The sequence below is a fragment of the Petaurus breviceps genome, unplaced genomic scaffold, assembly GCF_028583685.1.
Source record: "Petaurus breviceps papuanus isolate PSGF00001 unplaced genomic scaffold, PetGlider_PUasm1.0 220, whole genome shotgun sequence".
NCBI lineage: Eukaryota > Metazoa > Chordata > Mammalia > Diprotodontia > Petauridae > Petaurus > Petaurus breviceps.
Window position 1 is genome coordinate 20,458,399 of NW_027185876.1, and position 27,684 is coordinate 20,486,082.

General features: G+C 44.1%; 1 protein-coding gene across 1 annotated transcript in view; it reads right to left on the reverse strand.

Annotated features, from left to right (window-relative positions):
* Positions 1-319: 319 nt before the first annotated feature.
* The window catches only part of CD247 (CD247 molecule), a 92,467-nt gene continuing 65,102 nt past the window's right edge, over positions 320-27,684 (reverse strand). Inside the window, exons 2-8 of the mRNA XM_069094536.1 lie at positions 20,136-20,239; positions 19,341-19,397; positions 17,237-17,317; positions 12,408-12,440; positions 6,731-6,787; positions 5,998-6,039; positions 320-1,683 (exon numbers count right to left, since the gene is read on the reverse strand). Coding sequence (XP_068950637.1) covers positions 1,618-1,683; positions 5,998-6,039; positions 6,731-6,787; positions 12,408-12,440; positions 17,237-17,317; positions 19,341-19,397; positions 20,136-20,239 — 440 coding nt within the window. The 3' untranslated portion in view covers positions 320-1,617. The remainder of the gene's footprint in view (positions 1,684-5,997; positions 6,040-6,730; positions 6,788-12,407; positions 12,441-17,236; positions 17,318-19,340; positions 19,398-20,135; positions 20,240-27,684) is intronic.

Genomic DNA, 27,684 nt, shown 5'->3' on the forward strand with positions numbered 1-27,684 from the left:
GGCCTGGTCCTTACTGTTGAATAGAAGCAATCAAGTCTTACTTCCACCCAAGGCCCAGTAGCTCCAGTCCCCTGGGAGTTAAAAAAAATGCCACAAGGACAACGTTTATATTATTAGGTTTCAAGGGAGTACAGTATTTGAAGCACCTTATCTTTGGAGCTTTCTGGATTTTAATTTCAGGAGCAGCTGAGGGTGTTGGGATCTTTCCAAGCAATCCTAGAATGCCCAGATGGAAATCCTGGAATTGCCCAAGGGCAGCCCCTCCCCAGCCCCCAAACCGCATGCTCATTTGTCAATGACTAAGTCACCCATGCCTCTGTGACTACTGAAATGACCTTTTTATTATTTTTAACATAAAACAGCATTTTCATTGAAGCATTTATTTGGGGAAAAAAAATCACATGATTCAGCAAACAAGTATAAATAAAAACCAGAAGGCCAAATGGCAGATCCCCCATCTATGACATTTACATTAGTTCCAGTTGGTTCTTCTTCTGCTTTTTTTTCTCCATCAAATTTAACTTTTATGAGTCCATGAGGTTTTGGATCATCCATTAACACCTTCATGAAGATGGCCTTAATTTTTCTCCTCCATGTCCCATTCCTGTCCCTGTAAGATTCAATCTAAGCCTCGGTAACTTCTCCCACTCCCCCCCCTTCCACTCCCCTCATCCTATTTAGACCCCTACATATTGGCATGGACCATATCACCTGACCCCCCCATCCCCTCCTCACCCCCAACAGAGACCTCTCACAGGAAGCATTGGGAGACACCGGACCCAAGTTTGAAGCTTGATTCTGCCCCTCATTCTCTTCATTCTGAAAAATGGAGTCCAACTAGACGAAGTCGAAGGTCCTTTCCAACACTAGCTGTATGACCTTACGACAGACAAGTTATTTTAAAATAGAAAGGGAGGGGGTAACAAAAATCTGAATGGGGGAGGAGAGGGCAACAAAGCAGAGAAGCAAAATGTACAGCCAGAATCGAGCCAAGGAGCGTAAATCCAGTGGGGCAGACGGTGGGGACTCTTTCAACAACAGCAAATACCTCCAGTCCGTCTGAAGGCTTTACAAGTAGAAGCTTACAGCATCTACGTGGGATGGAACGTCCACCCACTGCACAAACATGAGCGTTGAGTCCCAGAGAAAAAAAGACTGGCCTAGAGCTACAGGCTGAGCCAGGAGAAGATCTAAAACCAGATCCTCAGAGCTGTTCTGGCACAGAGTTCTCTCTTTAGCTGATGCTTTGGCTACTAGGTACTTAATAACTGTTGACTGATTGGCTACATAGGAGCTAATGACACCTGAACCCTGAACTGTTCACTGGTGGTGAGAAGAGTGCCTGGTAAATCTTTTCAAAAATGTATTCTATTACTATCCTTACTACAAAATAATAATCCTTGAGGCTGGAAATCCCCTGAAAGAGTCAAAGGCAAAGTCACTGAAGAAAGGAGTTAGACATGCCCAAACATTAACTTGAGATTCATCCCACAGGTAAGGAGAGGCCACTTTGGTTGCTGGGAAACGAGTGATTTTTTTTTCTTGATGGGGGTCGGTTTTAACTGCTGTGTCTTTGCAAACCCGTCAGGGCTGGCAGGCGGTGGCGGTGTAGTCTTGTTAACGAGGTGGCAGGGGCTGCATGTGGAGGGCATCGTAGGTGTCTTTGGTTGCTGGGCTGAGGCCCTGGGGAAAGCAGAAAGAGATGGTAAGAAGAACTGGATTTCCTGGATCCCCTTCTCTCCAACCTGCAGCCACCAGAGTCTGAGCAGCATTGAACTGACATGGCAGCTGAAGTCTGCTCAGTGGGAAAGAAACAAAATTCCAGAAACATTTATGAATCACCTACTATGTACAAAACACCGAGATAGGTCACAGAGTTTGGCTGGGTTCACTAGGACAAGATGAACACAACCTGGCCAGACGCTGTAAAACCGTAGGATAGGGACAACTTTAAGCCTGTAATTTCATTGACCTAGGGAACTCCCTGGTGACAAAATTCCTCTTCCAATGCAGGTCAGCGTTTTCTTAGCAAAGTATAGTTTTAGAAATACAGTTTAGCACTTGCCCCTGGGTCACACAGGCAGGAAGTCTCAGAGGGAAGATTTGAATGTAGGTGTGATGCCTTATTCACAGACAAATTTCTTGTCTGTAGTATAAATACTTGAAGTAGCTGTGGCAGAGCGTCTGACCTTGGGTTAGATTCCTACATCCTTTGCCATGTTCTTTACCCAGTGGATGCTGGCCCAGACTGGATTCACAAGGCCTAGAGGTCTTCCTCCTATCAGGCTTTATCAGAGAGAAACCTAATTGGAATAAGGGTGAGGGGACTGATCCAAATGGGGCAGCTAGGGGGCACAGTGCATAGAGCACCAAGTCTGGAGTCAGGAAGACTTCTCACAGGGATTTACCTCCTGGAGAAGATGGACTCTCGGAGATGGTGTCGGATGGAGAGGCTTTGACTAGCCCTGTGTTCAGACGTCTCCCCAGACTCGTCATATTCCCTAGGGCCTGCCCACCAGAGGCTTCTTATGGCATTTCCACCACAACATAGCCGCATCCCCAATCTTGGCAGAGACTTTGGTTTTGCATGTACATTAAAGAAGCAGGCAACCCAGGGCTCTGATACTTAGAAGCATTTGTGGAAACTGTTGGAACAGCTTGGGGTAGGAGGAGAAGGTGGGGAGAAGGGAAGCCCCTGGAGACTGTATTTGAAATGCCAGCAGGTAGGTTGGGTCTCATTTGCAAAATCACTTGCAGCTAGTTGCATAAATTAAGCACTTGACTCTAATAATGCTGCCTGTGAGAGAGCTGCCATTTTCTGGGGGGCTTTTTTCTCTTCCCTTTCTCTTCTCTCTTCCTTCTTTTTCTCCCACTCCTGTCGCCTCTGAGGCAGAAGGGAGGACCAGTCTGCAGATTGCCCGATGCTGTCCAGAGAGAGGCAGCCCTTCCTGTTGTGATGTAGGGGAAGGAGCTTGGGTCTTGAAGTCAGATCCTGACACTCAGCAGCTTGGGCCACCTTGGATCTTCCTGATATTCATTTTTAATTTGTGTATATTAGAAATAGCCGTATGTGTACCACCTACCTCAAAGTGCTGCTTTGAAGACAACACATTTTCTGCCATAAAGTAGTATATAAATACTTGTGAGCTATGCCTATGGAGCCCAGATATGTCAACCTAATTTGGCAGAGAAGACTTTTAAAATCAGGGACTCATAGAAGAAACCTTAGATTTCATATAGTTGGGCCCTCCCTTTTTAGTTCCTTTTTTTTTTTTTGGAGCAGGAAGGCAAGGCAATTGGAGTTAAATGACTTGCCCAAGGTCATAGGGCTAATAAGGGTTAAGTGTCTGAGGTCAGATTGAACTCAGGTCCTCCTGACTCCAGGGCCGGTGCTCTATTCACTGCGCCACCTAGCAGCCCTTCTCCCATTTTATAGATGAGGAAACTGAGGCCCAAAGAAGTGGTGACTTGACCAGGGTTACTCAGGAAGAACCAGGATTCAAATCCAAAGATCCTTCCACTGCACCATGAATTCAAATCTTAGTTTGGATAAAATTTATGTAGCTTTTGTTTTGTTGGTTAGTCGTTCAGTGACCCCCTTTACCCCCCATGGACCATAGCATGGCGCCTTCTATTCACCACTATCTTTCAAAGTCTGTCCAAGCTCATGTTTGTTGCTTCTTTTACACCATCCATCTCATCCTTTGCCATCCCCTTCTCCTTTTGTTTTCAATCTTCCCCAACAACAGAGTCCTTTCCAGTGAGAACTGATTCCTTATGTGGCCAAAGTATTTAAGCTTCAGTTTCAGTATTTGACCTTCCAACAAATAGTCTAAATTAATTTCTTCAAGTGCTGACTGATATGATCTCTTTGCGATCCAAAGGATTTGCAAAAGTCTTCTCCAGCTCCACAATTTTAAAATGTCAGTTCTACAACCCTCAGCTTCCCTCCAGCTCTCACAGCCATATGTTGCTTTTGGAAAACCCACAGCTTTGACTATATGGACCTTTGTCAGCAAGGTGATGTCTCTGCTTTTTAGTAGGCTGTCCAAATTTACCATGGCTTTCCTTCCAAGGAGCAAGCATCTTTTATTTTCATGGCTGCAGTCACCATCTGCAGTGATCTTTGAATCCAAGAACATAAAATCTGACAATACTTCTATTTCTTCTCCCTCTATTTTCCAGGAAGTGATGGGACCAGTTGTTGTCTTGGAGTTGGACAATTTAAGTTAATAAAATCCCTGCTTTGACACTGCCTAGCTTATGTGACCATAGGCAAATCTGAGCCTTCATTTCCTCATTTGTAAAAAAGAGAGGATTGGGGGTGGCCAGGTAGCACAGAGAATAAGAGCACCGGCCCCAGAGTCAGGATGACCTGGAAATCGAATCCGGGCCCAGACACTTAGCACCACACCCAGAAACACCTGGCTGTGTAACCTTGAGCAAGTTACTTAACCCCAATTGCTTAAAAATAAATAAATTAATTAAATTAAATTAAAAAGAGAGGATTGGATTCACCAATCTCCAAGTTCTTTGCAGCTTTAAATAATAATAATAGCAACAATAAAAAGCATTCACATGACACTTTAAGGTTTTCAAAGTGCTTTAGAAACATTCTGTCATTTGATCTTCAGGAGGACCCTGGGAGGTAGGTGCTATTATGACTGCCATCTTATAGATGAGGAAATTGAGACTGAGAAAAGATCAGTAATTTGCCCAGGCTCACACACCTAGTAGGTGCCCTAGGCAGGATTCAAACTCGCATCTTTCTGATTGCTAGTCCAACCCTAGTCACTGTGCCACCATCTCGCTCTGGCTGTGATCCTCTGGGTTGTTTGGCTGATCTCTGACCAAACCCGATGCCCATGTTAACAGAGCTGTAACTAGGGTAGGGAGACTTAGCCCCAGTGTTTCCTACCCTGATCCGTCAGTTGTCACTGGTAACAGTGTTAACCTGGGGGTGCTTCCTCACTAGTCATCAGCAACCCTGGCAGGTGACTTTGGACAAGTAACTTGATCTCACCTTTATTTATAAAATGTAAGAGCTGGACTCACTAGATGACCACTAGGAACCTTTCCAACTTGAAATGTATGCTGCCTTACCTTCCTAGTCTTTGTACACCTTACACACACACACACACACACACACAGATCCAGTGACACTGGGCTCCTTGCTGTTTCACAAACAAGACACTCCATCTCCTCTTGGCTCTAGTCATTTTCTCTCTGGCTGTCTCATTCCTGGAATGCTCTCCTTCATCTCTACCTACTGGCTCCCCTGGCTTTCTTTAAGTCCCAACTAATATCCCATCTTCTACAGGAAACCTTTCCCAACCCCTCTTAATTCTAGTGCCTTTCATCTGTTGATTATTTCCTATTTATTCTGTATGTATCTTGTCTATACATAACCTTTTGCATATTATCTCTCTCATTAGACTGTGAACTCCTCGAGGGCAGGGACCATCCTTTGCCTATCTTAGTATTCCCAGCTGTTTGGCACAGTACTAAGGAGTCACAGAGTAGGCACTTAATAAATGTTCATTGACTGAATGATTGATTGTGATCCTTCCACATGATAATTCTTCAAATATGGAGACAACTTAGACTTTCCTTCTACAGTTGAAATGTTCCCAGTTCCTTTAACCATCTTCCAGTTTCTAGTTGACCATCTTGGTCATTCTCCCATGAATTCTCTCTGATTTATCAATTCCCTCTTGAAAAGTTGTGCTTCTGTGGGCACACATACATACACAGATCTTTGCACATATTAGGTACTCATTAAATTGTGATGTGATTCAACCCACAGCCTCCCACCAATCTGTACTCTCTGTAGTCACAAAGATCACCAAAAAGGCTGAATGAACATCTCAATGATGACCTGGTACTTCCAATAAGTTAGAACTCCAACGCCTCCCTACCCTCCACCATCCCACTGCTGGGAACAGAAACCTTCTCAGGAAGTGCCACAGGGAGACCATGATCAGAATCAGTCCCTACCTGGTACAGGACATCATTTCCTTTGCCTCGTCTCCGCTGGTTCTAGGAAAGTGAACAAGAAAGAGATTGTTGACATAGACAGACTTCCCAGCCAAGTGATCCTCTTATGGGTTATGATCCTTGAAAGCTAGAGCCTGGGTGTCATCTGGAAGAATCCTCTCTCCCCTCTCTGGATAAGGTAGGTGAACCAGACCCCTACTTACATAATGGAAAGAATATCCACTTCCCAAGGGTTAATTGGTCAGTGCTTGGATTGACCTGGAATTCTGTCTCATGAAATTCCAAAGATGTAAACCACTCTCCAAGAACTGGAAAGGTTTTTATTACACAGAGGCACTCACCAGATGTGGCATTTACTATGACAGGGTTTGCCCTATCTGTGTGCCAGGCACACAGACAATCAACCCAGACGTTTAAAAGTGTATCTTTTTAAAATTGGGGATGGAAGATTCTAGGAACATGTGACTGGATCTTACAGGTACAGAATTCAGTAGACTTGTGATCTATGTAAAAATATATACATATAAACACACATATACATATGTGTATACATATATGTATACATGTGTGTCTATATGTATATAGCAGTCTCTTTGCATAGATAACCTGAAAACTACCATGTGCACTTTTATTTCAGGCATTTGTGACAGACTTTAATTTAGGAGACTTTCTTGGTAATTTCCCAAGCCCAGTCCCCCTCCAGGCCCTAACAGAGAATAATGGCAGCACTCACCTCTCCTTTCATTCCAATCTCACTGTATGCCTCTGCCATCTTGTCTTTCTGCAATGCCTGAGTAGCAACAGTGTTGGGAGGAGGAAATAAAAGAAAGAAAATTCCTAATGTGAAAAATAGCATTCTCCTCCTTTGCAAACCCCCAATCCTACCTCAGAGGGCATTTCACAGCTTACTTCCTTCCCCTTGCTTCCTTCTCCATTCACTCTTTTGCTCCTCAGCCTTGTCTTTAAGGCTTCTTTCAGCCCTTCTTTCTCTGAGCTATGCTCAGCAGAGTAGTCCAGGTCAGATGCAATGAGACTGAAGTCTCCTATCCTTTCTCCCCATCACATTCATCTGTACACAGCCAAATGTTCTCTGAACATCCTTCCTCGGCTGGCTATTTTTTTGCTCAGCTAACTGGACCCTTCTCTACCACTCCTGAATTTGCAAGAGGCCTTTCCTGGCCCCCATAGGCTACTGCCTTCCTGTCTCAGATTCCCTTCAGTCTACTTCATATATCTTGTATGTATCTAGTTATTCACATATTGTCTCCAGAGCAGAGACTGTTTTTGTCTTTTTTTTTTTACATTCCTAGTGCTTAGTTCCTGCCATCTAGTAAGAGTTTAATAAATGCTTGTTGATTGACTGACTGACCAAAACTCATCTATACTAGTTTCTAGCCTTTGACTTCAACATGCACATATCCATCAGATACTCTGATTTCCCAGGTCCTCAATCTGCTCAAGTCCCATGACCTATTCCTCTACTCCACCTCAACTACACACAAGAGATGTTCAACTCTTGACCTTAGCATCACCCACAAGTGTTCCATCTACGTTCATGAACTCTGAAATTCCTTTATCTGAACATCTGCTTCTATTGTTCCATCCTTCCCTATGCTTTACAACCCAAAAGCCTGTTCTTCATCCTCATTGTGACATCCATTCCCTCAGTTCTTTCCCAGACCATCAGTCTTTGACTTACTAAATTCTTCCCTTCCTATCTTGACCTCTTGGTGAACCAATTCAACTCTATATTATCCTCTCAAATTCCTTGCCCTCTGTCCTATCATACCTTGCCAAACCTCAACCCTGAGTTACTCCTCCATCTGCCTTCTTTGATTCTATGTATGTGCTACTGAGCAAAGCTGGAGAAAATAATGAGACGGTGTAATCGGGTCCACTAGGAATTTATGCTACATCAACTCTATCAGGCCCCTCACTTCAGAAAGGCAATCTTTCTATTCATCTCTAATTGATTCACTATGTCCCACCTTCTGCATCAGCTATTCCAAACCTCACTTCTCCTCAGGCCTCCCATGAAACCCCCCATCTCCCACCCTCTCTGCTGAGGACCCGGCCCCACACTTCACTGAAAAAAGCAGGGTGCATACACTACTCACTCCCTCTTCTTCCCACATCACTCAGACAACTCCCTCCATTGTCTCATATGAAGGGTAATCTTATTTTTTTTTTTATCAAAGCAGGCTTCTGTACCAGCACCTTCAATACCACCCCTTCTCATCTTCTCCTGCAGACGGACCCCACTATCATTTCCATTCTCTCTCTAATTTGTATTCTCTCCCTGCTACCTGCAGATATGCCCATGTTTCCCCATCACTTAAAAAAAACCCTCACTTGATCTGATCATTCCTCCAAACTATCATCCTACATCTCTTCTCAGCTCAACTCCTTGAGAAAGTCCTCTCCGATCACTGCCTCTGCTTCTCCTTCCCTCACTTTACAATCTAGCTTCTGGCCTCATCATTCAACTAAAACGACTCTGTCCAAACTTACCAGTGATCTCCTAATTGCCGGGTCTATTCTCCATACTCATCCTTCTTGAACTCTCTGGAGCATTCAACACTGTTGATCTCTTTTTCCTCCTGGGTGCTCTCTCTTCTCTAGGTTTTCATAACACTGTTTTCTTCTGATTTTCTTGTTATGTGTCTAACCACACATAGTCTCCTTCACTGGGTCTGCTCCTAACTGTGGGTCTCTCCTGGGCCCTCTTCTCCATCTATATTATTTACTTAGTGATCTCAGGAACTCCCATGGGTGTAATTATTATCTCTATGCACAGGATGCCTAAATTTATATGTCTTTCTAGTCTCTCTACTAAGCTATAGTCACACATTGTGAACTGACTTTTTGACATCTCAAGTGGGATGTCCCATAGACATCTTGACATCAACACGTCTAAAACAAACCCCACAAACCCTCTTCTCTTCCCAACTTTCCTGTTATTGTTGAGATGCCATTCCCCTCCCAGTCTTCCAGGCTCACAGCCTCTGTTATTCTCAACTCCTCCCTTTCATTCACCTCACATAGCCAATCAGTTGTCAAATATCTCTTCTATACATAATCTCCTCTCTTCTCACACAGCTACCACCATGGTCCAGGTGCTTATTTCCTCTCACCTGGGCTACTGTCATAGCCTTCTCATTGGTCTCCCTGCCTCATCCCTACTCCAATCCATCCTCTTCCCAGCTGCCAAAGTGATTCTTCTAAAATGTTGGTCTGCCTGCACTCCCCCACCCCCACACTCAACAAACTACATTAGTTCCACCGAATCTCCAGATAAAGTCCTCTGATATTTAAGCTTGTCATAGCTGGTCCCCTTCCTATTTTTTCAGTCTTCTTACACCTGACTCAACTCCATGCATTCTTTGAGCCAGACATACTGACCGGCTTACTGTTCCTTGCACACAACTCTGTCTCCCTGACTGGCTTGTCCCCCAAGCCTAGAATGGTCTCCCACCTCACCACCACCTACCGGTTTTCCTGGCTTCCTTCAAGGCACATCTCAAATCCTACCTTCTTCATAAGACTGTCCCTAGGCCCTCCATTGTTAGTCCCTTCCCTTCTCAGATTATCTCCCTTCTACTATGTATAGATTATACACACACACACACACACACACACACACACACACACACATATTCCAATAGGGGGCAACATGTAAATAATTGGGGAGATATAGAAATATCTGTGTCTGTATCTCCCCAGTTATTTACATATATGCATGTGTATATACACATAAGTATATATTAGTTATTTATATTATCCCATCAAAATATGTGTCACATAATCTATACATAGACATATGTGCATGTGAGTACATATATATACATGTACATGCATGTACACATAGGTGTGTATAATCTATACACCTATAAATACCTGTGTACATTCATGTGTGCATACATGCATGTACATATCCCTAGTCTTTTATATGTTGTGTGCTCCCCCCATCAAAATATGAACTCCTTGAGGACAAGGATCTGTTTGAAGATGTATTCCCAGCACTTAATAAATGCTTTTTGATTGATTATGCTTCTCAGAATTCTTCCTGTTTATAATTTCTAATGGCACAGTGATGTGCCTCAACATTCATGTACCACAGTCTGTCCAGCTTTTTCCCCAATCAACGTACGTCTACTTTGTTTCTAGTTCTTTGCTATTACAAAAAGCGCTGCCCTGAGTATTTCAGTGCACATGGGACCTTTCTCTCTGACCAGGATCCATTTCCACTGAAGAACCTCCCTTATCTACCTGATAGCCAGCCCTCCTCTAATCATTAATGGAGCTGAGGCATGGGAGATTTTGGACAGAGAAAAGAGGTCTTCACTCCATAGCAAATGAGTCAAGTCAAGAATGGGATTTAGAAGGGACCTCAACTCGTTTAGTTCGACCCTTTCTTTGGGCTTTCTATGAACAGATTCTAGCACAGTTAAGAAGCAGTTAAAATGAAATACTGGAATTTAGAGTCAGAGGAACCTGGATTAGAAATTCAGTTCTGGGGGCGGCCAGGTAGCACAGTGAGTAAGAGCACTGGGTCCAGTGTCAGGATTGAATCCCGGGCTCAATCAACTTAGCATCCACCCAGAAACACCTGGCCGTGTAACCTTGAGCAAGTTACTTAACCCCAATTGCTTAGGGGCGGCCAGGTGGCTCAGCAAGCAAGAGTACCGGCTCCAGTGTCGGGATGACCTGGGGATCAAATCTGGGCTCAGATACTCAGCACCACACCCAGAAATAACTGGCCATGTAACCTTGATCAAGTTACTTAATCCTGATTGCTAAAAAAAAAAAAAAAAAAAGAAATTCAGTTCTGCTATTGATGACCTGTGTGACTTCTGGAATGTCAATTATCCATTCTGGGTCTCAGTTTCCTCATCTATAACCTGAACATAATCCCCAAGACCCCTTCCTGTTATAAAATCTAATGATTCCTGGTGTTTGATCCCAGGGAAAAGAAAAGAGGGTCAGAAAAGTGAAGGGATAACAGAACAAAAGGAAACTGAATGCTTGCAAGTGTCAGGAGTGAACTCTAATACACTGTTGGTAGAGCTGTAAACTGTTCCAGCTATTCTAGATAATAACTTGGAATTAGGCAAAGAAAGTGGCTAAGATGACCATAACTTTTGGCCCAGGGATTCCCTTACTGGGCATATACCCTAAGGAAGTCAAACATAGAGACACAAGTCCCATAATGAACAAAATAGTCATTGCTATTACAAAGAGTAGCAAAGAACTGGACACAAATTGGGTTCCCATCAGTTGGGGATGGCTGAAAAAAATATGATATGTGAATGGAATGGAATATTGTATGGTAAGAAATAATGAACATGAGGAATTCAGAGAAACATGGGGACATTACTATGAACCGATGAATGAAATGAGCAGAACCAAGAACTAGTAAAAATTGGTGTGACTGATTTGGCCCCAGACCTGAGGATACACATATGATCTGGGCACTGTCCATTCTCACCCCTACCTCTCCAGCCTCTTGATGGCTGGCACAATTGAAATTAAGTTTCCTGGGTCCCTGTCCTTCATTCCTCACTCATTAGGCAATTCAGAAAATGCCCTTATTTCACTGATCCTGATTATTCTATTATCTTGCCCTTCAGATGAAGTCAGCTATTAGTACCAAGTCGGCTTTTTATCAAAAACACTAAGTTTGAGCCTCAAGGTACTTTGGGCCTTGACTGCAGTGCAAGAACCACTGCCTGGTTGCACATCTGAAGCTTTCCCTACTGTGTGCTGCCCTCAGACTATGGGCCACATACCAAGATTTTTTCCATTGGCATCTGTTCTAACCCTCTCCTTTGAATAACAGTCAAGTCTCATTAATTGCTTTCTCTATATGATTCTGTAGCTCTTGCTCTGACCCATCGGCCCCTCCTCCTGTACTGCAAACATACATGACTCCAACAATGTAAATGAAAATATCACTAAAAGGAAGTTGAATTCTGAGTAATTGAAAACCCAGTAAAGGCCTCCTGAGAATGGATAATGAAAGCTACATCTCCTTGAAGGCAGAGAGTCTGGGGACTATTAGGGCTGGATATTGTATATGCTGTCATTGTACTGGGCATTTTTGCTGAATTATTTTTGTTTGTCCTAAAGGAGAGTTGAATCATTGTGTGTGGGGAGGGTGTTGGGGGCGGGGGAGGGGAAGATTAAGATGATTGTGATATTTTTAAAAAGACATAAATAAAATGTCATTTTAAGCATCTGTTTAATTGAATGGAATTCAGCTCTCTCCACTCCCTGACCCATCTTTTGTCCGCATGCCCTCCCCTTACAATCACATCCCCCTACCCCAAAAAGCATACTAGGTGCCTATCAGTTGGGGATGGCTGAAAAAAAATATGGCACATAGATGTATTTTGCTTCCCCCTACTCACATTGTACACAGTTTCTTGATGATTCTTCCTTCTCTGTCAAGAAAAAAGAAGAACAAAAAAAGTCAGAAGTGATGAGAGATCTCTTAGTACACAGAAGGGAATACAACCGATGATTGTGTCTTTAGCACACAGAATTGTTCCTGCCTCTTTGGGATGGGAAGCCTTTGCTTCTCCATGGTCTCGGGTTATTAGCGATCATCTTTAAAGGGACACTGAACTGGCAAGTGAGGTTAACCTTGTCTCTCCGTACCCCACCATCAGACAGACACTATTTGGACTCAAGCTGCTTTGACTCTGTTCACGTCTCCATTTTCCTCCCTCCTCTTTGAAGGAGACCCTGTGTTGGTGAGATGCTCTCAAAGCAAGCACCTCCCATGATCAGAGCAGCAGCCGAAGCAGAAAGCTTGCCTTTAAAAACAGCTTTAGCTAACTCCAAGGATGACAGAGTCATGACAGGTTACTGATGGAGTTGGGATGTTTGGGAACATCACTTACCTGGGAAGCTCCTTTAGCTCCCAACTCCTTTTAGGTTATGTGACTGCTTATTTCTGCCTCCTGGCTTTCCTGGATTCCTTCCAGGCCCAGCTACCGTCCCACCCTCTGCAGGAAACCTTTCCCAAACCTTCTTCATTCTAGGGTCTTCTTTCTGTTGATTATGTCCTACTTTATTGCTTGTTTGTACATAACTGTTTGCATGGCAACTGTCCCATTAGACTGAGCTCCTTGAAGGCATACAGTTTTTTGCCTTTCTTTTCTACTTAACACAGTGCCCCGTACATGGCAGGCCCTTAATAAATGTTTATTGACTAATAGCTAAGTTCCATGAGATCAGGAAATATGTCCCATCCAAATGTTGTATCTCCTTCAGGGACTAGTATGAGATGCTACTTTAGTCGTTAGTTGCTACTTTTGTTGTTCAGTCATTCCATTTCCTTCTCCAGCTCATTTTACAGATGAGAAAACTGAGGCAAACAGCATTAAGTGACTTGCCCAGGGTCACACAGCTAGCGTCTAGGTTGGATTTGAACTCAGGTCTTCCTGACTCCAGGCCTGGTGCTCTATCCACTGTGCCTCTTACTTGCCCTTAATAAAATATTAGGGTTTAAGTCCAGATATACCACTTTTTGCTTGTGATACTTTGAGCAAATCACAACCTGTCTGGGCCTTAGTTTCTTCAGCTATAAATTGAATTAGACTAGATGAGTTCTAAATACCCTTCCAGTTATAAATTGATGATACCTATGGTTCTTTGGTGCCATTGCTAGAGAAAGAGCCCCAGAGTGGATGGAACTGTGGCCTGATTCCATGGGACAATCCTAAGTCAAGAACCATTTTCGCACTCACCTCAACCCCAAAGCACATTAGTGCTGCTATCCAATGTGGTCGTCCTTTGTATTGTAGGGAGGAGAAAAGAGAAACCATATTCCTTTGCACACATCAATATGCTCTCTCCCTGTGGTTGTTCATACCTTTACCCCTTGTCTCCGCCCCCAGATTCCCCCCACCCTGGGGGAGATTAGCATCAGAGAGAACACCTCCAGAATATATCCAGGAAACCAGCAAGGGGTTGGGTTACCAGATGTAACAAGGTGCTACATAGGAGTTCTTGTTTGTGAGATATGGGGGTGGGTGCAGGTAGGGTTTCTTATCAAGAAAAGTGGGATATACAGAATGGGGGTGGGAAGGGGCAAACAGAAGGGGCAGAGGGTACCTGTTCTAACTGTGGCTAGAAATGTAAAAAAAAACAAACCCATTCATTTAGAATGAATGTCAGAAAACCTCCCCTCCCTGCAATCACAGCTCCTGGGACCTACTGCTTGACTGAACCATTTTCACTGAGGAGCTTGGCAATACCACTGACCATCTGTGTGACTTTGAACAAGTTCCTTGGCCTCTCTGAGTCTGTTTGGCCAATCTGTAAAATGGGGGTGATGGCCTACTTCACTGGGCAGCTGTCAGCATCCAAAGAGACAGCAGATGCAACAGTTTTATAAATCAAAATATGCATGATATTTACATAGTACTTTACAGCAGGAAAATCATTTTATATATAACTCATCTGATCCTAGCAACCATCCTATATGGTAGGTATAGTATTATCTCCATTGTGCAGAAGAGGAAACTAAGGCTGACCTTAAGTGACTTACCTAGGGTCACACAGCTACCAAGGATCCAAGGTGAAATTCTAACCTAGGTCTTCCTAATTCTGAGTGCAGTGGTCTATCCACCAGGCCATACTGTCTCCAAAGAACTTTCTATTTGAAGACAGAAGACTTTGGTTTGATACCCAAATCTGCTATATGAACTGGGTCACAGTTTCTTCTTCTGTAAACTATGTGGGGAATGTTTCTTATGTCCCTTCTAGCTCTAAATCCTCTTCTCCCTGCTGGTCCTCACACAAAAATCTTCATCTCCTGATTCCAGGCATTTGCACTGGCTGTGTCCCATGCCTGGGATGCTCTCCTTCCTCACCTCTACCTCTTGGCTTTCAGGGCTTCCTTCAAGATTCTCCTCAATCCCACCTTCTACAGGACTTTTCCAATCCTCTTGCTGCTGCCAGTCCTCTAAGATTACTGCTGCCTTTATCTTGTATGTACATAGTTATTTGCATGCTGTCTCACCCATGTTCAGTGAGAAAGATTCACTGACCCTCCTAGAAGCCCACATGGGCATAATGGGAGATTTCTTATGAAGCAAACATGGCGGCTATAGTATCTTTACTCAAAGCCGGTGTAGGCTTGCTTCTCCAGCATACATTGGCTGCTGCCCTCATGTCTTTTACCACTGACCCTTTATCCTCATGCCCCCAGTTAATCTCCCAACACTGCTCCCCCTCCAACAACAACAAACAACAAAAAAAATCTGGGTTGTGTGGGGCAGTGCTTAGAGCCCAGCCAGGAAGGCCCAACATCAAAGATGGCCTCAGTTACTTCCTAATTGTATACCTTGGGTAAATCACATCACACCTGTTTGTTTCAGTTTCTTCAGTTGTTAAATGGAGATAATATTAATAGCACCTACCTCCCAGGTAAAGGACCAAAGGCAAAGACCAAACAAGATAAAAATTATAAAGTGCTTGGCACATAGTAAGCACTATATAAATGCTTGCTGTCTTTATTATTTGTATAAATTTATATTTTATTTCACATAAATGTGCCTCTTGTGTACAGAAAATCCTAACTCTCAGTGTGTCAATCAGTTGATAAAGTCTTTTTAAGTGCAAGACACTGTGCTCAATACTGGGGATTCAAAGAAAGGCAAAGGACAGTCTCTGCCCCCAAGAAGCCCACAGTCTAAGGGAGACAATAAGCAGACAACTGTGTGCGAACCAGACATACACAAGGTAAGGTGGGGGTAGTTTCAGAGGGAAGTAATTAAGATTAAGAAGGACTAGGTCTGTCAGGAGGGATATTTGAACCCCTTACTAAAGAGCACTGGAAGAGAGAGGGTCTACCAATGTCTGCAGGAGTAGGGAACCGACGGTCCAACCTTAGACCGAGTCCAGCTTTCACAGAACAAATCCTTTTATTGAGGGGATTTGTTCTGTGAAGTTTGGATTCAATCAAAAGGTGGAACCCAAGGACCTAGAGGGCCACCCATGGCCTTGAGGCCCCAAGTTCCCCACCCCTGGGGAAAAATGAGCCAGATCGGATCTCTCAAATCAAGGCCATGATGTGGCTAGGGAGAGAGAGCCCCAATTGGGTCCTGTCCATGTAGAGTCATGAGCCTATGTACTAGACCAGCCTAGACAGCCACAAGGAAAATGCCTTCTTTTACTCCCTCCCTAGAATTACAAGAGTATACACACCTGGGACAGTAAGTAACACCAACCCTGATGGCCAATTAATTGGCTTTGGGGTGAAGCTGGGCCAAAGAATAGTTCTTGACTTTCTTTAGGAACAAAGATGGTAAACTCAGACCAAAATGCTCCAGAGGGCAAACATGCATGGTGCAACCAAAGGAATGCTGGATTGAATTATACTTTTGAGATGTACAAAGGAGAACTGAAAGAAGGCCAGAAAAAAAAGGGCACAGACAAGCAGCACGGCTTTGTAAGTGACATGCTAAATTTACTATAGACTTCAAAAGGAAAAGCACAGGATAGACGTTTGCAATTTCACAGACAATCCTTTTCTGTTCTACTGTGTACATGGCAGTGCCCGTCATAGGGAGCATCCATATCTAAGTCAAGTGTTTCACATATATTATCTCATGGTAATGTCTATACTACTTACCTTACAACTTTGGAAGGCAATCTCTTGACAGGCCTTAAGACACTCAAGAAATCTGAGGGATGTGGAATTCTCCCTAAATCAGCCAGTTAGCTTTGCTCTGTTCCATAGCTGGCACCATGGTCCTCTAACTGGTTGTTCAGTCTTACTGATGTGTGACCATGGGAACAGTGGAGGCAGGGTCTCTAGTCACATTGGGTTGTGAGCTTCTCTGTTCATCCCCAGTGCTTAGCATATGGCCCAGAGGATGCTACATAAATATTGACTGACTAGCTGACAATGTGAATAATAATTCAGAATCACTAATGTATAAAATCAAAGCTTACTGATGTTTGGTCAAGAACATCACCATGGATGGGTGGGAAGAGGATGAGGATTCATACCTCCTGAAGAACTTCTCGAATCCCATAATAATCAATCATTTGGAAGGGCACCTGGCCTCTGAAGTGAGAGAGTGACAGTCTGCCGCAGATCAGCACAGGGTAGAAACAAATGAATGAACACACATAGGGAAAAGCGTCATGGGAGCAGAGGGCTAAACCCCAGGGTGAACAGTACAGGAACAAAGGAAGTCACAGAAAGAGGAGAATTTGGCACCTGTTTTCCTCCCATCTCCGGGTCACGGCCTCTTCTCTTATCTAAAACGTCATATTCTTCTCTGCGTCCTAGGGAGAGCTCCTGAAACAGGAAGGCAGATGTCAGGGGAGCATGGCTGATCCAGGTGAGGAGAGGAGAAGGTTCTAGAAGGAGAGGGCAATTGGGGGCCAGGCAGTTTTGGTCTGGGTCTGGGTCTGGGGCGTGGGGAAGGCAAGTAACATAAAAACAGACAACCAGGATCTGGGTGATGTCAATGGCACCAGAGAAGGTGTGATATGCTGGCCTCTAAGCAGGCAGTCTGGTGTGTTGTGTAAGAAGTCAGTATACTTGCCATCTGAAGACTTGCCAAAGACTTGGCTTTGCGTCTTAGCCTCTGGCCCTTAGTAACAATGTGAACAAGTCACTTACCCACTCTGAACCTCACTATTTAAAAATTTTTAGCAATTTATTATTTAAGCTATTATTCACAGCTCTAGAAATGTCCCTGGAGAGTGGTGGAAATGAAAGAGGCCTCTGCAGGCAGAGCATCTCCCTCTGTGCAGGACTGTACTCGACTTGCCTCAGACAGGCATCCATGCCGGACTTAAGGTAAGAATCCCTGGTTTCCCCTAGCAAATCTTGAGAAATTGCTATGTGGCCAATTTGCATATAATTACCACAGATTTACATGACTCTACCCCAAAAAAGCTATTACCACTAGAGTGTGAAGTAAAGTTCACAGGCTGTCACAGGTGCATAGAGACTCAAATCTCTGGGGGCCCTGGTAAAAGGGGGCCAATGGCCCTACCAGTAGAACAGGCCTCCAGCAGGCTTCCCCAGGATCACAACAATTCAAGGGAGAATGAGGCCACAGAGAATGGAAGGATCAAAATGGGGAATGTCTCTGAAAAACACAGCTAGGAGAGCCTTTCAGGCACTGGACAATCTGATCTCTTTTCTTAAAAAATCATAAACCAGCAAGAACATACTAAGGGGCCATAATGTGGACTTGGAGGCAGGAGACGTGGATTCAAATCCTGCCTGTGACAGGTAACTGTGTGACTTTGGGTAAGTCCATCAAACTCTCAGAGCCTCAGTTTTTCCATCTGTAAAATGCAGATAATAATACCCTACCCTATTTCACAGGGATGCTGTGAGTGATACTCTGCAAAAACTTAAAATACTAAATGAATGGGAGTGATTATTTTGGTGGTGATACATCAGTCATGGTGGAACATTGTAGTCTCTGCAGAACCAAAGTGGAGAATCAGCCAAAGGGCCTGCAGCAGTCCATGGTGGTTGTGAGCAAGGGTGTGTGGGTAAATGTTTTAACAGCTGGTTCTCCAGGAAAATAAATGTACACATGATACACTTTGCACATAATTGGCATTATTAATATTTCCTCCATTACTTTCTTAAGTCTGGACAATCAGCACACCAACCAAGCCCTGATTTGTAGCATTTGATGATTTCTGGAGTGTAAATGCTCAAACTGAAAATTTAACAACTGGCTCTTGAGAGCTTGTTTAACCTGGTTTCTATATACCCTTGGGTATGAGCAAGTTATAGCCCATTATTACAAAAAAAATTAAAAAGTAATTACATAGGAGAAACCACGTAAAAGATATTATCAAAGAAATGTCTGACCATGAAAGAAAATGGACTGGTCACACAGCAAGAGAGCGGGATCCCTAGTAGACAACCAGCATCATGTTCAACTGCTACCCTTGAGACATCAAGAGAACATAGGGTAGGTAACACAGTGGGTGGGCCCTCTCTACTGAATCTGTGGTAGGACAAAGTTGAGAGTTCTTTAGGGTCAGTAGGCATGGATGAGCTGTGATGGACATTGTTGGAGACATCACATATCAGTGAGATCCAGAATCCTTTGGAACTGGCCACTCTAAAATAGCCTGTAAAGTAGTGATTCTTCCTATCCCCCAACCTCTGTCTCTCTCTCTCTGTCTCTCTCTGTCTCTCTCTCTGTCTCTTTGTCTCTCTCTCTCTCCCCCCCTTTTTCTGTCTCTCTGTCTCTCTCTTCTCTGTCTCTTTCCTTTCTGTCTCTCTGCTCTTTCTGTTTCTTTCACACCTCTCTGTCTCTCTCACACACACCATAGATACTTACATTATAGAGTTGATTTTGGTCCTGTTGGTAGCTGGAGACTCTGGCAGTCTTGCTGAACTAAAGAAAAACAATGAGAAAGGGAGAGTATAAGAGAGAGAAAGAACAAAAACAATACTGACCCCATATACATATGCCAAGAATTCACTGAGAATGAGGGCCTTTATGTCAACTGCTGCCAAGAAAGAGGCCCCCTTCTATCAGGGTTCCAAAGGTGCTCCTGGCACCTGATAACCTTTCTATATGTAACTTGACACATAGGGTTCGGCCATTCCTTAGCTGGAGCTCCCAAACCAATCCAGTCCTACAGGCACTTGAACCTCTGCTCTGCAAAGAGTATTGTTCTAGATGCAAAGACCAAGCAGTCCTTTGGACTTCAAATCCAGTATTCTTTTTTTTTTTTTTTAAAGCAATCAGGGTTAAGTAACTTGCTCAAGGTTACACGGCCAGGTGTTTCTGGGTGTGGTGCTGAGTATCTGAGCCTGGGATTCGATCCAGGTCATCCTGACACTGGGGCCGGTGCTCTTACTCACTGAACCACCTGGCCACCCCTAAGCAATAGGGGTTAAGTAACTTTCTCAAGGTTACACGGCCAGGTGTTTCTGGGTGGGTGCTAAGTGTCTGAGCCCAGGATTCGATTCCCTAGGTTATCCTGACACTGGAACCGGTGCTCCCACTCTCCATGCTACCTGGCCACCCCAAATCCAGTATTCTTTCCAATGTAATACCAAGCATTTGGGAGAGTTCCCCAAACTGATGAAATCACAGGTTTGGAGAAGAAGGAAAAAAGAGACCAACCTTTGCTCTCAGGTACAGGGCTGTGATAATGACTCCATACATGAAGAGGATACCATCCAGAAGGTAGCACAGTCTTGGGTCAGTCAGTCCAAAACTCTGGGCCTCTGTGGGAAGGAATTGTGTTGTAAGAGATGGGGAGATTCAAACTCTGTACTCATATGTAATATGATGAAGTTAGACTCTATGACCTCCTCCCTCCTCTCTTTCCCTCCTATGCTTCCTTTAGGTTGGGGCCTAGGCAGAGTGAAGGCAGAACCACCACCATAAGATTGTTAGGTCAATGAGGGCAAGGAACCATGATTTCTATTCCTCTGTATTACAAAAGATGCAGGTGAGTGAGGCCAGATCTGAACTCAGTTCTCCCTATCCATTATACCATCTAACTAAAGATTATAGAATTTAGGTGGAAGGATCCTAAAGGTCTTGTCTTGTCCACTCCCATCACTTAAAGCGGGGATGGTGGAGCCCACTTATAATCCCTAGCTACTAGGAGGCTACATTAGTAATATAGTTAAGTTACTATATTAGCTTACTCATATAGTAAGCCCACAGGAGTAGGAGGGGCTGCCAGGCTGCATAGAGAGGGAGCCAACTGGCCCAGGTTTGAATAAAGCAGGTCAGTGCCTTTGTACCAATGAAAGAAGTAGAATCAGGCCCATGAGCAACTGTTGTTCTCCTAGCCGGGGTGAAACAGGGGAACCCAGGCTCAGAAAAAGAAACCAAACCATATTTTTAATCAAATGCCTACTATATATATATATGTACATATATGTGTATATATATATGTACATATATGTATATATATATGTACATATATGTATATATATATGTAAGGGACTGTACAAGATGGTAGAATAAAAACATTGTTTTAAATGACACAACCCCTCTCCTCAAGAAGTTTACATTCTGCTGGGGGGGCAGTTGAATGTATATGACATGTGAGTAAATTAAAAGAGAAGGAGGAAGAGAAGGAGAGGTATAAACAAAGTGAGTTGAGCATGTTGGAAAAAAAGAATATTAACAGTTGGGAGAAAGGAAAGAAATTGGGGAAGACTTGACTTAAGAGGTCATAACACAGCTTCAAAGAGAGAAAAGGATTCTAAAGGAGCTGAAGCCCGGAGAGATGGAATAACGTGCCAAAAGCCACAAGGCAGTAACCGGCAGAGCCAAAGCTTAGCCAAGGGCTCTATGGCTCTGCACCCGGCACCTAATCTGCCACGTTGCCCAGGACCACGATTGCTGTCTCCCTTCTGGATCACAGCTTTTGTTGGGTTTTGGTTTGGTTTCCTCTCTGCCCTGAATCCCCAGAGAACTGTAGCTGTTGGTCTTTCTGTGTTTGGTCTTCTTCCTCCAAGGCCCCATCATCTTGGTATCTTTCTCCTCCATATTCTAAATTGCTGGCTCTGTCTCCTGGCTTGGAGCAGGTGGACCTTGCCTGCTGTGAATCTAGACAAGGTGCTGGCGCGCCCTAGTGGACGCCCGTTCACCTGCAGGCTGCAGGTGCAATTCCCATCCCTGCGGTGCCTGCTGGCTGCCAGAAGATGAATTAGGGCAGGCCTGGGGATTGACCTCCTTGTGAAGTCTGAGGAGCCACGGCTGAGCACTAGGCTCTGCCTGCACGCTGCCTAGCCCCCCAGAAACCACTTCAGTTTTCATTCCCTGGCTCTGAATTTAGATACAAAAGTGGAGAGGGGAGAGGAGGCTGAGTCACCTTCTTCCTCTATCACCTCCCTCTCATCTCCTCTCTCCTCCTCCTCCTCTTCCTCCTTCTCTGTCTCTGTCTCTGTCTCTGTCTCTCTCTCTCTCTCTCTCTCTCTCTCTCTCTCTCTCTCTCTCTCTCTCTCTCTCTCTCTGTCTGTCTGTCTCTCTGTCTCTCTCTCTGTCTCTTTCTCTCTGTCTCTCTCTGTTTCTCTCTCTCTATCTCTCTCTCCCTCTTCTGTTTTCTTCCCCTCCCTGTTCTCCCTCGTTCCTTTCCCTTTTCTCTCTTTGTCCTTCCTTCCTTCCTTCCTTCCTTCCTTCCTTCCTTCCTTCCTTCCTTCCTTCCTTCCTTCCTTCCTTCCTTCCTTCCTTCCTTCCTTTCTCTCTCTCTTTCTTCCCTTCCTTCTTTCTCTTCCTCTCCTTCTCATACTTTGACAAAAGCACAGGAGTCCTCCATCCATGAGCAGGGCTAGTATATGGCTGGGAGACAGAATTGCTTTTGCAGAACGCAGGGATACAGACCCGTGTCCTGCACGGCCTAACAGAAAGAGTACTGGACTGAAAACCAGGACCTTTGGATTCTAGGCTCAGCTTTACCTCTTGGGCTGACCACCTGCCTCTCTGGGCCTGGAATTCCCTGTTTTCCAGAGAGCGGAGAACCCTCCCAGCCTAGTGTTTTCTGCTCCTGCAGGGACAAGGGCTTGCCCAGCATCCTTTATATTCAGTTCATTCTGGCCTGACTGATAAATGGGAACTTCTGCCCTCCTGCAGAGTGAGGGGGAGAAAGGGAGACAGAAAGAAAATGACACTCTCCAAGCTCCCTCCAGCTGGAAAGCCTGTGATCTGACTTTTCTTTTTTTTTTTTTTAAGCAATTGGGGTTAAGTAACTTGCTCCAGGTTACACGGCCAGTTATTTCTGGGTGTGGGGCTGAGTATCTGAACCCGGATTTGATCCAGGTTATCCCGACACTGGAGCCGGTGCTCTTACTTGCTGAGCCACCTGGCCGCCCCTAAGCAATTGGGGTTAAGTAACTTGCTCAAGGTTATACGGCCAGGTGTTTCTGGGTGGGTGCTAAGTGTCTGAGCCCGGGATTCGATCTCCAGGTCTTCTCAACACTGGAGCCGGTGCTCTTACTCTGTGCTACCTGGCCGCCCCCTGATCTGACTTTTCTTATCTCACCATTGTTGCTTTTCAGAGACCAGCAAAGCACGCCAAGCAGGAGAGCTCTGGCTCACCATACCAGGTCCAAAGGACTCATTAGCTGATCATGGCAACGACCCACATTGTCATATTATTGCCTAACATTTCCCTCACAACAACCTTGGCAGGGCAGATAGTACTAGAACAATTATTCCCATTTTTCAGATGAGATAAGTGAGGTCCAGAGAAGTAAGCAGCATCACTCCAGGTATCACAGCTAGGAAGCAGAGTTCAGACCCCAGTTTTCCACACTTCACTACCAGCCCAAGATCATTTTCCTCTAGTGTCTTACCTGTCTGTTCTCCTCTTCATGATAATAGTTAACATTCATATAGCACTTTAAGATTGACAAAGTGCTTTACATATATTTTCTTGTTTGATCCTCTCAAAACCCTGGGAGGTGGGTGCTACTGCTACTACTATCATCATCATCATCATCATTATTATTATTATTATTCCCATTTTACAGATAAGGAAAGTAAAGCAAGCAGAAGCTACTTGCCCAGGGTCAGATAATAAGTGAGTTTGTCCAAGGCTGGATTTGAAGTCAAGTCTTCCTGATTTCAAGATCTGGCATCAGGAAGAACAAAGTTCAAAGCCAACCTTGCACACTCACTAGCTAGGTGACTCTGGGCAGGTCTCTTGACTTCCCTCAGCACGAGTTTCCTCATCTGTAAAATGAGGACAATAATAACACCAACCTGCCAGGTTGTTTCAGGATCAAATGAGATTGTTTGTGAATTGCTTTGCAAACCTCAAAGCGCTATGTAAATGCTTACTATTATAATTTACGCTGCCTTACTGGCCCAAGACAGTTAAAAGGGACGCGGTTTAGGGGAGAGCCTGCTTCTCAGATTTTCTCATGATGAAAGACACAAAAGTGAGAATGTTTCTTTTTTTCTTTTCCTGTAATCCCAGACCAGAGGATTTGGAGACAATATACTGAGCTGTTGTTGAATCTGAAAGGTCTTCTCGAACACTGCTCAGCTGTTCCTTCTTAGCCTGTCCCATAAAATGAGAACAGTGAAGTTATGGAGCTGTAAATCCAGAACAAATAAAAAGGAATATTTCTTCCTACTCTGCACAGTCAGCAGGGTGGGGACCTGGGGAGAACTGGGGGCTTCTGGAGAAAGAAGTCATGGGGGGGGATTTTTTTTTAAGAGATGATATAACTTTATGACCAATGACAAACATGCCACATGCATTTCAGTCAGAGAGTAGAGATTAACCCCATCGCCCAGGCTTCAGACAAAGCAACAGATCTCCCTGGCACTCTGATGAGATGGGGTCCTGCATCCAGCCATCCATGGTGTCCCAAGCCAGGAGCTGAGGGTCATCAATCAACCAACTAGCACTTATCCATGTGCCTGGCCCTGTGATAGGCCCTGGAGATACAAAAACAAAACATTTCCTGCTCTCAAGTAACCTCTGTTTGATTGAAGGAGACATAATATATAAGTATGTGCAGAATAAGTTTAGAGGCACAACAAACACTGACATAATACAGGGAGTTAAAGGCAAGGAAGAGCAGCTAGGTGGCCCGGTGGATAGAGCACAGGGCCTGAAGTCAGGAGGGCCTGAGGATAATATGGCAATGATACTAGACATGTGACCCTGGGCAAGTCACTTAGCCCCGTTTGCCTCGGTCTCCTCATCTGTAGAATGAGCCAGAGAAGGAAATAGCAAGCCACTCCAGTATCTCTGCCAACAAGTCACTTAGCCCCGTTTGCCTCAGTTTCCTCATCTGTCAAAGGAGCTAGAGAAGGAAATGGCAGATCACTCCAGCATCTCTGCCAAGAAAACCCCCCCAAAAAGGGTTAACAAAGAGTCAGACACAACTGAAAACAACTAGATAAGAACAATAACAAACAGAGGTAGTTTGGGAGGGAGGGGACTAGCCTTTGTGGAGAAAGGGGGTGGGGATCAGGAAGGGCTTCCTTAGAAGGGGCTGCTCCAGCTGTGTCTTGAAGGAAGAGAAGTTCCATGAGGCAGAGATGAGACAAGGAAGGAGGCTCAGGAAGAGCCAGGCAGGGCCCAGGGTCCTAATGCATTTAAACAAATGTCCAACATGTGCAGGTGCTGTGGGGGAGAATAAAACATCCCAGATCTCAGGAAAAGTCCAGGGACATGTTGATGCCTTAGTTCTTTCAACCTACTCCCTCATGGCATGAATTCAAAGCCATGCATCATCCTAGTTACCCTTAGGAGAATTTTCTCCAGCTTCTCCAGAGCCTTTCTAAAATGTGTCTCCTTGAACTGAACATAGATCCCCAGATATGGTCTGACCAGGGCAGACTACAGCAAAATCAATCAATCAATTAATCATCAATAAACATTTATCAAGCTCCTACTATGCTCCAAACACCTCCTTTTTCCTGGAAACTATGTCTTTCTTACTGCATCCCAAGATCACACAAGCTTGTTCATTTTCCAAGTCAGTGTGGACAAACAGAGGAAATGAGGCATCACACCCTAAATTTGTTGTTGCACAAACTCTGGGAATGGATACCTTGCAGGTTCCCATTTCACCCTTGGTCTCTTCACCTGGAAAAGATGGTCCTTTCCCCCCAGCACAGCCCGATACCTTCCTGTCCTTCTGGGTAGTGTCAAGGAATCTCCCTGTTACTTAACTAAGAATTACATCACCTTCACCAAGGTCCATCTCTGTGTGTCCTGAGCTAAAATAGATACAAAGATAATATGACCCAGTCCCTGCCCATTGACTAATAGATCTCCTAACACCTGCACAGCCTAGAACATTTCCAAGTCTTTTCACATGAGTCATCTGGAATCAGAGCCCACAACAACCAAGGGAGATCTCTGGGCTACCACCTGCTCTGGTCACCTTCCCACCCCCATCTATCTGCTCCTTTTGTTGTGATTCTGGCTCCTAGCCAACTCATCCTCCTCTGGGGTCAAAGCATTTACCAATCTGGTCTTGGGACACCTCTTGTCTTGTATTCCTATTACAATGGAATTGTGTTTTCTTGTGGTTTACACAGAGAGGTTGCATGGCAGCCAGAAGGAGGGAGCTGAACTAGGGAGAGTCAGAAGGTTCCTAGCTCTGCTCCTTGACATTCACATGACCCCGAGGAAGTCACCGAGCCTCTCTAAACCCCAGCTTCTTCAGCTGTAAAACAGAATGGACATACGCTATCTCATAGGATTATTGTTAGGAAGGCACCAAGGAACATGAAAAATCTCATGTAACTAATAAGATTAATAAATTATCTTACTAGTACTCAATTTTTTAAATAGTTATATTATACTTTTAATTTCCAAAGATAAAACATAAAGTATACACACTTCACATTCAACAGAGTAAATATGTATTGAATATAATTCATCTGTATTACTGGCACTCAAAGCTGACCTCTTTGATTATGAAACCATAATATTCCCTTTCTGACATATATAAGGCAGCTAGATAGCTCAGTGGATAGAACATTGGGCCTGCTGTCAGGAAGATCTGAGTTCAAATCCAGCCTCAGATACTAGCTGTGTGACCCTGGCAAGTCACTTAACCCTGTTTGCTTCAGTTTCCTCATCTGTAAAACGAACTGGAGAAGGAAATGGCAAACCACTCTAGTATCTTCAACAAGAAAACCCCAAATGGGGTTACAAAGAATTGGACATGACTGAAACATTAAATCTGCCATATACCATTCTTATTATTGAATTTAGGGTGTCAAGTACTACTAGATTTAAAGAACCCTTCTACATTATTCATCTAACAAATACTGATCACATATTCTGTTCAAAAAGTTATAAAAATTCTCAAGCCAAGACATAAAAATAAACATTCTTATTTATATAGTACTTTAATTATTATCACCCCCATTTTTATGAAGATGAAGCCCTAACTAGTCAGAGACATTTAGGTTGTCTCCATTATAATGTATGCTCCTTGTAGGAAGGAACTGTCATACTTGATTGTATTTGTAACCCCAGAGCTTAGCACAGAGAATGACATCACTTAATAAATGTCCTGTTTATTATCTGTCTAATCCATCCATTTAATATTACCCATCTATTCATCTATCCATAAATCATCTATCCATCCATCCATCTATCTATCTATCTATCTATCTATCTATCTATCTATCTATCTATCTATCATCTATCTATCTATCTATCATCTGTCTGTCTGTCTATCTATCTATCTATCTATCATCTGTCTGTCTGTCTATCTATCTATCTAGAAGTCATCTGGAATTGGGATTTGAATGTAGGTCTCTTGGATCTAACTCCAGTGCCCCTTCCATTACAAAGAATTGCAGCAGACCAACACAGCTGAAGGAAACCTTCTTTGCTCTCTGCCTCATCCCTAATTCTAACACCCACAACATATAAAAATGCCCTGAAGTCAATCTTGGTCCTTCCTCAGTGACGCAGAAGAGAGGCAACTTCCACACCACACCCCTCTGACCTGGACTCTAGGATTCCCCTGGGTTCCTACACACAACTGATGATGAAGTTGCTCGTGTAGTAAACAGGAAATCTGGTGCTCTTGAGGAGGAGGTAGTACCTTGGAGAATTTGAAGTACATAGTTGCCTGAAAGGGGATGGGGGGATGGGGGGTGGTGCTTACACAGAGATCCCTATCAGCCCAGATAAACCCAGACTGAATAATCCTTCCTCTCCTGCCCA